The sequence below is a fragment of the Suncus etruscus genome, chromosome 15 (genome assembly GCF_024139225.1).
Source record: "Suncus etruscus isolate mSunEtr1 chromosome 15, mSunEtr1.pri.cur, whole genome shotgun sequence".
Lineage (NCBI taxonomy): Eukaryota > Metazoa > Chordata > Mammalia > Eulipotyphla > Soricidae > Suncus > Suncus etruscus.
In genome coordinates, this window is record NC_064862.1 from 91,118,411 (window position 1) to 91,131,482 (window position 13,072).

At 54.4% G+C, this 13,072-nt stretch overlaps 1 protein-coding gene and 1 long non-coding RNA gene across 2 annotated transcripts; both read left to right on the forward strand.

Moving 5' to 3' along the window:
* Positions 1 to 6,317: 6,317 nt before the first annotated feature.
* LOC126030340 (uncharacterized) lies at positions 6,318 to 8,674 on the forward strand. The gene is made up of 3 exons (XR_007503106.1): positions 6,318 to 6,341; positions 7,215 to 7,343; positions 8,623 to 8,674. It is a non-coding gene; the product is annotated as an uncharacterized LOC126030340 (long non-coding RNA).
* A 133-nt stretch (positions 8,675 to 8,807) lies between these two features.
* YJU2B (YJU2 splicing factor homolog B) lies at positions 8,808 to 12,316 on the forward strand. Its single transcript, XM_049788533.1, has 8 exons — positions 8,808 to 8,856; positions 9,643 to 9,725; positions 9,892 to 9,947; positions 10,319 to 10,379; positions 10,979 to 11,121; positions 11,216 to 11,388; positions 11,482 to 11,620; positions 11,722 to 12,316. Exons 3-8 carry the CDS (start codon positions 9,899 to 9,901, stop codon positions 12,144 to 12,146), a joined length of 990 nt encoding a protein of 329 aa, XP_049644490.1. The 5' UTR covers positions 8,808 to 8,856; positions 9,643 to 9,725; positions 9,892 to 9,898; the 3' UTR covers positions 12,147 to 12,316.
* The last annotated feature ends 756 nt before the right edge of the window (positions 12,317 to 13,072 follow it).

Sequence of the window (13,072 nt, forward strand, 5' to 3'; positions counted from 1 at the left end):
TCCACACTAGAATAAAAACAGCTACAAAGGGCCCGGTGCCTCGCAGGATGCAGCTCAAATGTCTGACAGGTGCAAGGCCCAATTCGATCCCGACACTGTATGCACCTGGGGTGTGGCTCTAGAGCAACTCTGGAACCCACAAACAGGAGCAGCCAAAAGGAAGAACCAAGATGCGAACAGATGTCTTGCTTCAGGGATGGAGTAATAGCACAACGGGGAGGGCACTTGCCTTGAATATGGCCAACCCGGGTTCTATCCCTGGCTTCCCAGAGGGTCTCCCTAGTCTTGCCAGGAGTAAGACCAGAGCACTGCTGGGTGTGTCCCCCAAACAATATAAAATAACCACAATTAAAACATATTCACTCAAAAAACAAAAGCTAAAAAGTCCACGTCATACATCTTTTCACACCAGATGGTCTCTCTTGCCATGCATGAAGCAGTGGTTCTCAAATAGTGGGGCGTGTCCCCCAGGGAGGGCGCGTTTGACCTAAGCAAACACTGTCATAGCAAGCTAAGCCCCATGTTTATGTCTCTGTAAGTCTCTGGAGATGAGAGTTGCTGTGTCCTGCTTCAAACCAGACTTTGAAAAGCTATGCATTGCAGAAAGAGCTCATTGGAGCCATTCATCCAGACATCACCTCTGATGAAAAAATCAGCTCAAATTATTTTATATATTTTTGTTTTGCAAGATAAAGTATTTTTTAATAAAGATACTATTTACAGTCGCACTGGGGGTGTGCAAAAAATGTTTTCTTCTTCCTAGGGGACATGACAGAAAATAATTGAGAAGCACTGCCATGAGGTAACATGGCCGTCACCTCAGACTCTGGGGGGGAACACGCACATATGGCTGTGTTCCAATAAAACTTTATTCACAAACACAGGTAGGGGGCTGGACTGGGCCTTGGGGCCACGGAGAAACCAAGCTTGATTAAACTGCTTCCTCTGTGTCCTTTCTCCAGAGTAAGGACCTGAAGGCCAGGGCAAGCTTCTCCACCCCGTGTCTACACCATCTGGTCCAAATGTCTCACAAACCATTGTCCAGAACAAACCCAAGAGTGGTTTAATGAATTACTTGCTCAGTGAGCACCAAAGGAGAAGAGGAAGAAAAGCCAAACTGAGTCATATGAGAACAAGGCACAGAATGAGGCCCCTACATGGTGCAAAAACAAACAAAAACAAAAACATGGGGGCCAGAGCGGTGGCACAGCCGTAGGGCTCTTACACACGACTGACCTAGGATGGACCTCGGTTCAATCCCCAGCATCCCATATGATCCCCCAAGCCAGGAGCGATTTCTGAGTGTATAGCCAGGAGTAACCCCTGGAGCATCACTGGGTGTAGCCCAAAATCCAAACCAAAACCAAACAAACAAACAAACAAACAACAACAAAAAAAAACACATGGAACAATGAGATACCTTCCAGGTAACAGAAGCCCTTCAGTCCCAAGGTTCTGACCACTACATATGACACGTATTCTGAGAGCTGTATCTGGGGGTAGGGGTGAATAAAGGTGTCCTGGAATGAGATAAGGTCGGTGGCTCAGGGGCTGGAGAGAGAGCATGCAGGTAAGGTGTTTGCCTTTTATGCAGAAGGTCATTGGTTTGAATCCCGGCATCCCATATGGTCCCCCAGGCCTCCCAGGAGTGATTTCTGAGCATGGAGCCAGGAGTAACCCCTGAGCGCTATTGGGTGTGATCCAAAAAACAAACAAACAAGATCGGTGGCTCAGCACACAGTCCTGAACGCTATAATTCATTAGAATATAATGCATTAGAAAGATGCTCATTCCATCATTTTTGAGTTTCACAGTGCTCAGAATCTACTCTCAGCTCAGTGCTCAGGAATCTACATTGCCACCTGCATGCAAGCATATAGGCCAGTGGAGGTTTCTCTTCCATCCCTCGCTTTTTTATTTTAATTCATTAATTGATTTTATCTTGGGGGGCGCAACTGCTCAGGGCCGACTCCTGGCTTTGCGCTCAGGAATCATTCCTGGTGGTGCTTGGGAGACCCTATGGGATGCCAGGGATCAAACCCGGGTCGGCCGTGTGCAAAGCCAGCATCTGACCCATTATACTGAAGTCTCACTTTACTTTTATTTGTTTATTTGGCTTTTGAGCCACACCAGTCAGGGATTACTCCGACTATGCACTCAGAAATCACTCCTGGCTCAGGGGACCATATGGGACGCCAGGGATCGAACCGAGGCCCGTCCTGGATCAGCCGCGTGCAAGGAAAACACCCTAACGCTGTGCTAGCACTCCGGCCCCTATTTTATTTTTTTTCCCACTTTTTTTAATAAGCAAAAATAACACCTTCTGGAGTTGAATAAGATGATGACCAGAAGGAAAAACGCGGGCGCCCTCTGGCGGCAGACAGGAGAACAGCAGCCTGGTGATGCCGAAAGAAACTGGCCTGTCCAGAGTCTTGTGATTTGAGGCCATGTTTTATTGTTATATTTAAATTGTTTGTGTTCGCTGATGTTGTTGTTGTGATCATAATGAGTTGAGGTGGGGGGGTCAGGAGGTTCACTCATGCTGACCAGGGGTCACGCATTACCAGGAGTACACACAATTAGAGGGAAGCTCCTTATGAAAGCGCCAGAGAGGGGTAGGGCAGGGGAATGAGTAAGTTTAGTAAAAAGTTCTGCACAGTGATAGGTGCCCGATCAAAACAGATGATGGGGCTGGAGGCACAGGACAGCGGAGAGGGACCTTGCCTTGCAACAGGCCTAACCAGGTTCAATCCCCAGCATCCCATAAGGGCCCCCAAGGATCGCCAGGAGTGATTCCTAAACGCAGAGCCAGGAGGAAACCCTGAGTACCCTTTGGTGTGGCCCAAAACACAAAACAGAGTTGACAATGGGAGCAACCATCAGACAGTGGGTGGGCACTTGCCTTCCAAGAAGCAGGCCTTGATACTGTCCAGGCATCCTATAGGGTCCCTTGAGCACAGCCAGGAGTGTGATTCCTGAGGGTAGAGATAGGAGTAACCCCTGACCATTGCCAGGTGTGGCTCCCCAGTAAAATAAAAAATAAATAAAATAAATATAAAATAAAATAAATCAATTAAAAAATAGATAAATTTTCTCTTAAAATAAGATAAGAGATGGGCCGGAAAGAAAGCATGGACGTAAGGCGTTTATCTTTCATGCAGAAGGATGGTGGTTTGAATCCCAGCATCTCATATGGTCCCCCGTGCCTGCCAGGAGTGATTTCTGAGCATGGAGCCAGAGCGCTGCTGGGATGACCCCCCCCCCAAAAAAAAAGATAAGATAATGGGGTGGTGCCAGAGTTATAGCACAGCGGTAAGGCATTTGCCTTGGATACAGTAGATCCAGGACAGACCCAGGTTCGATTCCCGGCATCCCATATGGTCCCCTGAGTCTGCCAGGAGTTCTTTCTTTTTTTTTCTTTTTTCTTTTTTTTTTTTTGGTTTTTGGGTCATACCCTGCAGTGCTCAGGGTGGCTCTGTGCTCCTGGCTCTGTGCTCAGAATCGCTCCTGGCAGGTTCGGGGGACTATATGGGATGCCGGGGTTCAAACCACCATCCTTCTGCATACAAGGCAAACGCCCTACCTCCATGCTATCTCTCAGGCCCCATCCAGGAGCGATTTCTGAACACAGAGCTAAGAGTCACCCCTGAGCACCACCGGGTGTGGCCCAAAAATCACACACACACACACACACACACACACACACACACACACACACACACACACACACACACGGTGGCTGGGTGGGCAGTTACTGTGGCTGACACCCAAGCCCAAAGCTTTGTATGCAGGGGTGCAGACACCGCGGGATCTGTTCTCGACACAGTGCTCCATCCTGAGCACTGCCCGGAAGAGTCCCAACACTGGCCATTGTGGCCCCAAAGCAACTAAACAATAAGAAAAACCAGCAAAACGGCCACCCCATACCCCAAAATGCTGCCCTACAGGGACCTCAAGGGAGCGACCTAGGTCAGGGATGCTACAGTTGGGCTGGTACCCCAGGTCCATGACACCAGGGGCCACGCGGCTGTGTCTGTACCACCGGCTCGCCCCCAAACCCAAGCATCATCTTAGGTATCCGCCCCTGGCCCCCACCAGGTCCCAACTGAGCAGGAGATGGAATACAGGGGTGACTCGGCACTGGAACATCCACTCCCAGCTCAGGATCCCCAGTCCGACCCTATCCATCACCAAAGGGCCCGCCGGGAGGATCCCTGTCATTCACTCCTTCATTGTTCCCCAAACTCCCCAACTCTTCTCTAGGAAAACATGTTTTCTAACTAAAAACTACATTTCCCAGAAACCATTGCGGTCGGAGATGACCACGTGATTTAATTGAACCAATGGAAGTCGAGCCAGCCTCCCAATACTTTGGAGGTCGTCTTTGAAACCAAAAGATGGTGGGTTTTGCAGGGTAGGCCTCATTTTTAGCTTTGGTGCTCAGACACCACAGTTCTGGTGCTCCCTGAGCACTGGTGCACCAAAGGTTACACCCGGCGGTGTTCAAGGCTGATTCTTGGTTCTGCGCTCAGAAATCACTCCTGGTGGTGCCTGGGGGACTTTATGGGGGACCTTATGGGGGACTTGCGATCGAACCCAGGTCTGCCCCGTGCAAGCCCAGTGTCCTCCCTGCTGTGCTATGGCTCTGGCCTCACGAATTTCCATTTTAATCAGAGCCTTTGGCTGCACCTGGCCGTCCATCAAGGAGGTGGGGGGCAGACTTCACAGAAGCTTTTTCATAATGCTCAACGCCAGGTCAGTGGCAACTGGGAAATTATTACGTGCAGGAAGTAGCTGGCACACACGGCTGTTCTGTGCACCAAAAAATAAGAATAATAAATAAATAAATAAGTACCTTCTCTCATGGAGAAAGCGCTTTTGGCTCCAGTCTGCAAGTTCCTTCCCTGCCACAGCTGCACAGCCGTACAGGGGCTCTTTATACCTCTGCAAAGAAAAATAATAACAGGGTGAGGAATAAATAAATAATGTGGAGCTGCTCTAAAAGGCATTAAGAGATGAATTCACAGAAAACCTGGAGGGCACAGCACATTGTAAAGACCTGCCCACCAGCTACAGGCAAACTCAGACGCTGTAGGATGCTATGTTGAGGTTTTATTTGTGTGTGTTATTTTATTCCCCCTGAGGTGTGGTATTGGAAGCACAGTCACTGGTGGGGCTCAGGGACTCTTCCTGAGTCTATGCTCCAGGTAGTTCTATTAGCGAGGATCTGGGGAACCAGTGAGGTCAGGGTTAAACAAGAGAGACAAATGTAGGCCCTTAACCTTTGGTCCTGCTGCATTTTTTGTCTTGCTTGAAAACAAGGCTCCTCTCTCTGCTACTTTGCTGCATTTTATGAAGAACTCTTCACTTTTTGGGGGGTTGGTTGGGCCACACCTGGCGGCGCTCAGGGGTTACTCCTGGCTATGAGCTCAAAAATCGCTCCTGGCAGGCTCAGGGGCCTTATGGGATGCCAAGGATTGAACCTGGGTCTTCCCTGGGAAGGCAGCATGCCAGGCAAACGCCCTACCATTCTGCTATTTCTCAGGCCCTACACTTCATTTCTGACTCCCTCTTGAGCTCTACCCTGCATTGATGAAGTCGAGAGTCCGGACCCCCACGGTGGGGAGGGTGAGACCACTTTAGCCCTGAGCAAAAAACCTTGTTCCAAGGAACTCATTTGCAAAGTCTGCAGATGGACTTGAAGGTGAAAAGCTCAGGTCCTGAATGGGTAGGTGGGGGTAGGGGTGCTTGAGGGGCAACGCAGAGTCTACACCTATGCATGCCCTGGCACACAGCAGGCACCCAATAGACAGTAGAATTTACTAATCGAGCCAGTCGCTGTCAGGTCCTGCGGGGCCTAAAAACAGATTCAAACTCAACTTCTCACTCCAGGGCTCCATAGAGACAGGACAATGTGAGGGGATCAGGAGCTTGAACTCTTCCTTTAAGGGCGCTAAAATAGCAGCTTCCTGTTATTTCATCAAATGTGTAACGCTTTTAATCACAAAAAATAATTGAAAAATAACTTTTTTCTCATTAAAGGAAAAACCCTCTGTAAACCTCTTGCAAAACCTGAGTTGGCTTGAATGCACCAGAGAGCCAGGGCGCGGGCAGGCAAACGGGGCTCTGATTGGTCCGTGGGAGAAGAAGGGCGGGGCTTCGTGGCGCGCGCAGTAGGGAATTGGCTGCTCACCTGGCGTTGCGACCAACCAGCGCGACGCCCCGCTCTCTACGCCCGCCCCGCGCATGCGTATTTGGTGACGTGACAGGGCCGGAGATGCGCCACGCCCCCTGGCGTTCACTTCCGGGCAGGGCCGCGGAGTGACGTCAGGAGGAGGCAGGTAAGTGCGGGCTAGCTGGCGCCGGGCGGGTTGGCGGGGTTAGGGCCGGGGATCGGGGGTCCGGCCACTACCTCGCCCGGGCTCGGAAGAGCCTTGATCTCTACGGGAATGCTGCAGGGGGGCTGGAAGGATCTGCAGGTGCGGGTTGGGGTCCCAGTCGCGCACCCCCTGGTGCATACTGAGCTCCCCATGCCCCATCCGCACCGGTGCTTTGGAGGACCCCTTCCTCGGTTTAGCACCCTGGACGGTGAACCCGGACCAGGGCGCAGTGAGACGGAGGCAGCGCCGCAATGTCGCGTCCCAAACCACTGGGGCGTGACGGCATCTCCCAGGCAGGCGGGGACCCCATGGAGTCCAGGGGTAAACTTGGCTCTGGAGGGAGGACGCATTTTGCACCAGAAGTCATGCACCCAGGAGGCCTCCCACCTGCCCCCCTCAGTCCTTGCAGCAGTCCCCCACTTTCACCCCAGACTCCCCCCACTTACCCATTATTCAGCCTGTCATTCATACCACCCCCTGGGACATCCACCCCCAAGGATAACCCACCCCACCCCACCCTGTGCCTTTCACTGAGGTGAGAAAAACCACCAGAAGATCCTGTTACAGGGGGCTGGAGCCATAAGACAAAGGGTAGGAGGGCCCTTGTCTTGTATATGGCCCACCTGGGTTCCATCCCCTGTATCCTGTAGGGTGTCTTGAGCCTGCCATGAGTGATTCCTGAGCACAGAGCAAGGAGTCAGCTCTGGGCACCGCCCCAAAACAAACAAAACACAAAAAAAGTCCCACATAATAAACATGCCCACAGGCACACACACATACTCTCATCCCAGTGCTCACTGCAGTCAACAACATCAGAAAGTCTGTCTCCTGCAGGGAGCTGCTCAGAGGATCAGACCGTGCCCAGCTGCTGTCCAAGGAGCTGGTATTCTCACCCGGGGAGCAGGCATTGCCCCCCACCCCATCACCTGGGCAGGGGCTGGCTCATAGATCCTGTTGGCACAGGTGTGTGTGTGTGTTGTAAGTTTGAAAGTGCTTTGGGGGCTGAGGAGACTCGTGTCCCATAGCTTTGTGACGTGACTTGCGCATTTTGGGGCCAGAGAGATGTTGACGGGTTGTAGTCATATGTGGCCAAGAGCAGAGTCATTCCCTGGAACAGACAGACACTGTCGGAATTTTCCCAGTCATGGGCCGGAGATACAACACCAGCGCTATGGCATTGGCCTTGCAGGCCACAACCCAGGCTCGGTTCCTGGCACCCCCTTGAACTCCCTGAGCCCCCCCAGAAGTGAGCCCTGAACATCACCAGGGGTGGCCCAAAAACCAAAGTTGGTATGGACAGGGAAGATGTGCCGATCCCAGTTCTAGAGCACACTCCCTCTGAGCCCGGATACGCACCAGTCCCCACCCAGCCAGGCACACACACACCCGCATTGCAAAGGGGGCGCACAGGTAAAATTTTGTCATCAAAGGGGAGGAGACAGGATGCAAGGGGCAGAACTATCAAATCATCAAATATCAAATCATGAGACCTAGGTGCAGCCCCCAGAACAGAAGTCCCCAGGAAAGGGAAGTAGAGACACGTAATCTTGAGATCTCTTTGGGGGTAGCATAGAGCGTCCTTCACTCCCCATGACTTTACTGGGTGGAGACCCCCTCCTCTAGTTAAGGAGGACCTAGGGGTGGGGAGACCCAGGGTAGGAACTGATTCCAGTAGGCCAGGGGTCAGTTCTCAGGTGGTGTCTGACCCAGCCAAGCTCAAGGATTGCCCCAGGTCCCCCCTTGGACAACAGCTCGAGTCAGTGTCCCTGGAAAAGAATGAGCCAGAAGGAACTAGGCATGGGTGATGGGGACCCCAGGAGACCGATCATATTTTCAGCTGTGGTGCAGGACTAGGGGCATGGGGGGGTCTAGCTCAGTTTTCCCAATTGGGTTTTTATTTTGGGGGGGTCATACCTAGTGGCTCTGCACTCAGTCCTAGTGGGGCTTGGGAGGATCCTTTGGGGTGCCAAGGATCAAACCTCAGTTTTCCACATATGAGGCAAACACCTTCCCCTCTGTCCTGTGGCTCGGGCCCCTTCGAATTGGGTTTTATTTTGTTTGTTTGTATGTTTTGCGAATTGGGTTTTAAGAGGGACTTTGCTGTGGTCTCTGTAGGTGTCGGGGATCAAACCCAGGATCTCACGTGTCAGACTTGTAAGCAATTGACCCTTCAGGCTTCTGTGGGGAGAACGACCCAGGGGGACTGAGAATATCACACAGGAGCTCTGTGCCCTGTTCCCAGCCCCAGGAGACCCCTGAGACCTCCCAACACAGCCCCGGGAGGCACCAGCCCATATCAATCTTCGCGTGCTGGGACTGAGAATCCACTGCCCAGATGGTGAGTGCCAGGCTTTTGGGAGGTTCAGGGGGGGTCCCCCACACCATCCCTTCCCTCTCTCCTCATGCTTTCATTGTTTTCCAGGGTGAGAGGAAAGGTGTAAACAAGTATTACCCTCCAGACTTCAACCCTGAAAAGGTAGGAGCCAGCTGGTCATGAGTCAAGGGTCCTCCTCTTTCCCTTACTGAGGGTGGCATACAAGGGGGCACAGGCCAGGACCCCTGAGCACTCCTGGAAGCCAGTGAGCATCATGACACCAAGTACTACCAGATGTTTGACCAAAAAAAAGGTGGCAAGGGGCCAGGGTCCCCACATAGCACAGCAGGGGGGCATTTGCTTTGCATGTGGCCAACCCTGGTTCGATCACAGCACCCCAGGATCTGAGCACCTCCAGGAGTGATCCCTGAGCTGGAGCCAGGAGCTCTGCCCTGAGCGCAGTTGAATGTGGCCCAAAAAATAAACGAAATAAAATGGGGTATTGAATAAAATTAAAGAGAGAGTTAGGGGCCAGCGAGGTGGCGCTAGAGGTAAGGTGTCTTCCTTGCAAGCGCTAGCCAAGGAAAGTTCGAGACCGTGGTTCGATCCCCCAGCGTCCCATGTGGTCCCCCCAAGCCAGGGGCAATTTCTGAGCACTTAGCAGGAGTAACCCCTGAGCATCAAACGGGTGTGGCCCGAAAAACCAAAAAAAAAAAAAAAAAAAGAGGGAGAGATGCGACTGCAGAGACCACCTGCACCCCCAGCCCACCTCCCTCTCTAGCAGCAGGAAGGGGAGACTGAGGCAGGAAAGGGGTCAGGACAGGTGCCAGCCCTGAGTCCAGGAGTCCTGTGGGAGGCAGATGAGCGCATCATAGCCCTTATCCCTCAGCCTGGTGGGTCCCCAGGGGTTGGAGCCTCCCCACCCCACTCACTGTCTTCCCCCTGCAGCATGGCTCCCTCAACCGCTACCATGGCACCCACCCCCTGCGGGAGCGGGCACGGAAGCTGTCCCAGGGCATCCTCATCATCAGGTAAGTTCTGGGGCGCCTATCACCCCCCTACTGCAGCTGGAGGTGGGAGGGGGTCAAGGAGTGCCTGAGACCCTGGCTTCATCCCTGGCGGCTCCGTGTCTCCCTGACTCGGCCCTGGGGTGCTGAACCAAGGGCCAAGGCGGGTCCTGAGTCATATGTGTCGCAGGTTCGAGATGCCTTATAATATCTGGTGTGACGGCTGCAAGAACCACATCGGCATGGGTGAGTCCCCCAGCCCCGTCCAGCACCCCAGACTCCACCTCCCGTGACTCAGTTTCCGCAGGTGAATGGGCGACAACACCTAGGACAGACACAGCAGTCTGGGATGCCCAGCCCATTCAGTGATAGCTCTGCAACTCCAACAAGGCCCCGGGGTGCTCAGAACCCCCCAAAATAACCCACCTCTTCAAGACGGGAGGAGGATGCCGGGATCTGCTCCAGGAACCCTCTGGCAACCCTCTGTTCTGGGTTCCCCATACCAATCCCCGTTCAGAGATGGGAAACTGAGGCCAGGGGTTATGAGAACCAAAGCCAGGTTGCGGGTGTCCCCCCAGCCAGTAGCAAAATTGGTGCTGAACCCATTTCCTCCCCAGGTGTCCGCTATAACGCTGAGAAGAAGCAAGTGGGGAAGTACTACACCACCCCCATATACAGGTACGGGCTAGGGGTACACCCCTACCTAGGTGTGAAAGCTGGGCAGGGGCCATGCCCTAGGAGGGACCCACTGGCAGGGGGCCCCTCCCCGCCCCCAACACACTCACACTTGAGGCTCTGCCCAAAGTGCTCCAAAGCTCCCCCTCGCTGCAGGTCCTCCCAAACCCCACAACCCTCAGGGACAGACTTGTAGCAGCGGCACCTGGTCACCAACACCAGTGCTGGCAACTGGGTCCACCCATAACCCCTCTGGAGGGTCTTCACCACCACCACCACTTCTCTGTCCCTTAAGTGACTCCAGAGTTGGTGCAGTGCTGAAGAGAAAGTTTGGTGAAGGAAAGAGCAAAGCTGGGAGGGGATAAATGAGTGAATGAGAAAACGAAAGCATGAGGGAATGAATGAATGAGAGATCAAAGGAGGGAGGAAAGGAATGAAAGGAGGGAGAGAACAAAGGATAAAAGAAGGACTAGTGAGAGTGAATTAATGAATAACAAGGAAGGAATGGTGGGGAGTGAATGGATGGTGGTGATGAGTGAGTGATGGAGAAAAGGAATGAATGGTGGGAATGAATGAATGAATGAAGGCTCGGTCACCCTCAGGTTCCGTATGAAGTGTCACCTGTGCGTCAACTACATCGAGATGCAGACGGACCCGGCCAGCTGCGAGTATGTCATCGTCAGCGGTGCCCGGCGCAAGGAGGAGCGCTGGGACCCGGAGGACAACGGGCAGGTGTTAACCACTGGTGAGCAGCCCAACAGTGCTACCCGCTGACCTGTCACCCCACGACCCTGTCACCCCACTGACCTCCGTCCCGCGACTGTCCCCATTACCCACAGAACATGAGCAGAAGCAGCGCCTGGAGACCGATGCTATGTTCCGGCTGGAGCACGGAGCAGCCGACCGCGGGACCCTCCGGAAGGCGCTACCCGCGCTCAGCGACCTGCAGGAGGCCCAGAGCGCCTGGAAGGACGACTTCGGCCTCAACAGCCTGCTGCGGAGACGCTTCCGGGTGAGCACTGGGCTGTGAGCCTGCAGGGCCTGGAAGTGGGGGGCCTGCCCTGTCTTGCCCTGTCCTGCTCGCCTGCTCACCGGCCACCCGCAGGAGCGCAAGAAAGGGCAGCTGGAAGAGGAGCGGCGGGACCAGGCGCTGCAGGCCAAGGCCAGCCTCGACATCCCGCTGCTGCCCGAGACCGATGCCGACAGACGCCTGGCTGCGCTGCTCACACTGCACACCCTAGACTGTGCGTGGGGCCCTGGGCCATGGGAGTGGGGCGAAAAGGGGTGCTTCCCTGGCCTGGCCCCCTGGCCAATGCCTGGCTTCCCTCTTCACCCATCCCCACAGCCTACGAGGACAAACAGAAGCTCAAGCGCTCGGAGATCACCCAGCGCTCCTGGTTCCCTGCCGCCCCAGGACCAGCAAGCAGCACTCCCAAGACAAGCAGCAGGGTCCTGAAGAAGCTGCTCCAGGCCCGCCGGGCACCTCCCACCAGTGGCTCCATCACCGGCTGTGACCTAGGCATTGTGCGGCGGCCGGCCCGGGGCGGGGACCCCTCCAACAGCCCCCAGCTCCAGGGTACCTCCCAGGACAGTCCCTCAATCTCCCAAGACAGGCCCATAGCCCCCCAGGACAGTCCCACAATCTCCCAGGACATGTCTATAACCCCACAAGAAAGCTGGCAGGATGCACCCCAGACCCCCGAGGACCAGCCTCCCAAGGGCCTCAGTTCCTCTCTCGTGGCTGACTACTCGGACTCTGAAAGTGAGTGAGTTGTCTGCGGTGGTATCCAGCGCTGGTCACGTACCCCAACTTCACCCTCCCCAGAACCTGGACCTCAACGCCCCCCACTGCAATGCTGGGGTTTTATTTATTTACTGGGGGCAGGGGAGGGGCTGTGCCTTGGAGGACATTCCAGTATTAAAGTTGCTTCCTTGCTCCAGCCTTGGAGGACTAGCTGGGACAACGCCCCACCTACTGCCACCCTGCCTTCTACCCAGCTGGGTTCAGCCTCAATCAGCACACTTGCAGCCAGCTTTCATCTCCACCTTGCAAGCCTGGTGGGCTTCAAAGAAGTGGCTCTGATTGGCCTATAGTCGTGACAGACCTCCTGGAGGCAGTGGCCCAGGCTCCTTGGGCGCTTAGACCTAGCTGGGGTGCAGGAACTCTCCCATGTGGCTGGCTGTCACCCCCAACGGTTCATCTTTTGCACCGCGGAAATACCTTGGAAAAAGGCTAACTCGGGGAGATCGTTTGCCTTGCACGCAGTCTACCCAGGTTCTATCTCCTTGCACCCCATAGGTGTCACATCGGGCCCCCCAATTGCCAGCCAGGAACAATTTCTGAAGCCCAGAGGTAGCTTTGGCCCCAAAACAGAAGGCCAATTGGGTGCTTTTTTTAACGCAAATTGCAGGAAACAACCCCAAGAGACCAAGGTGCGTGGTTCTCCTGACAACCAAGACCTCCTACACCCGAGGAGGTCAGTGTCGGTGACGCGAGTCACCCTCTAATGGGGCGGCAAGGAGTCAGCCCTCGGGGTTCCCGCAGGGACGTCTGCGAGGGAGGGCATCAAACAAGGGCAGCCTGGGTGGCGCCGCCCATTGACTGCCAGGGAACAAGGGTCGAAGAGCGCGTCCCGGCGGTAGTGCGCACGCGCTGCCGGCCTAAGGAGGCTCCGCCTCTCGGACCCCGCTGTCCC

What these genes read in the sequence shown, in the direction of transcription:
- YJU2B (XM_049788533.1), top strand. Translation starts at nt 9,899, where the DNA reads ATGCCTTATAATATCTGGTGTGACGGCTGCAAGAACCACATCGGCATG. An exon ending in CGGGCAGGTGTTAACCACTG is followed by an intron (nt 11,122 to 11,215) that starts GTGAGCAGCCCA and finishes CATTACCCACAG; the next exon opens with AACATGAGCAGAAGCAGCGC. An exon ending in TGCTGCGGAGACGCTTCCGG is followed by an intron (nt 11,389 to 11,481) that starts GTGAGCACTGGG and finishes GGCCACCCGCAG; the next exon opens with GAGCGCAAGAAAGGGCAGCT.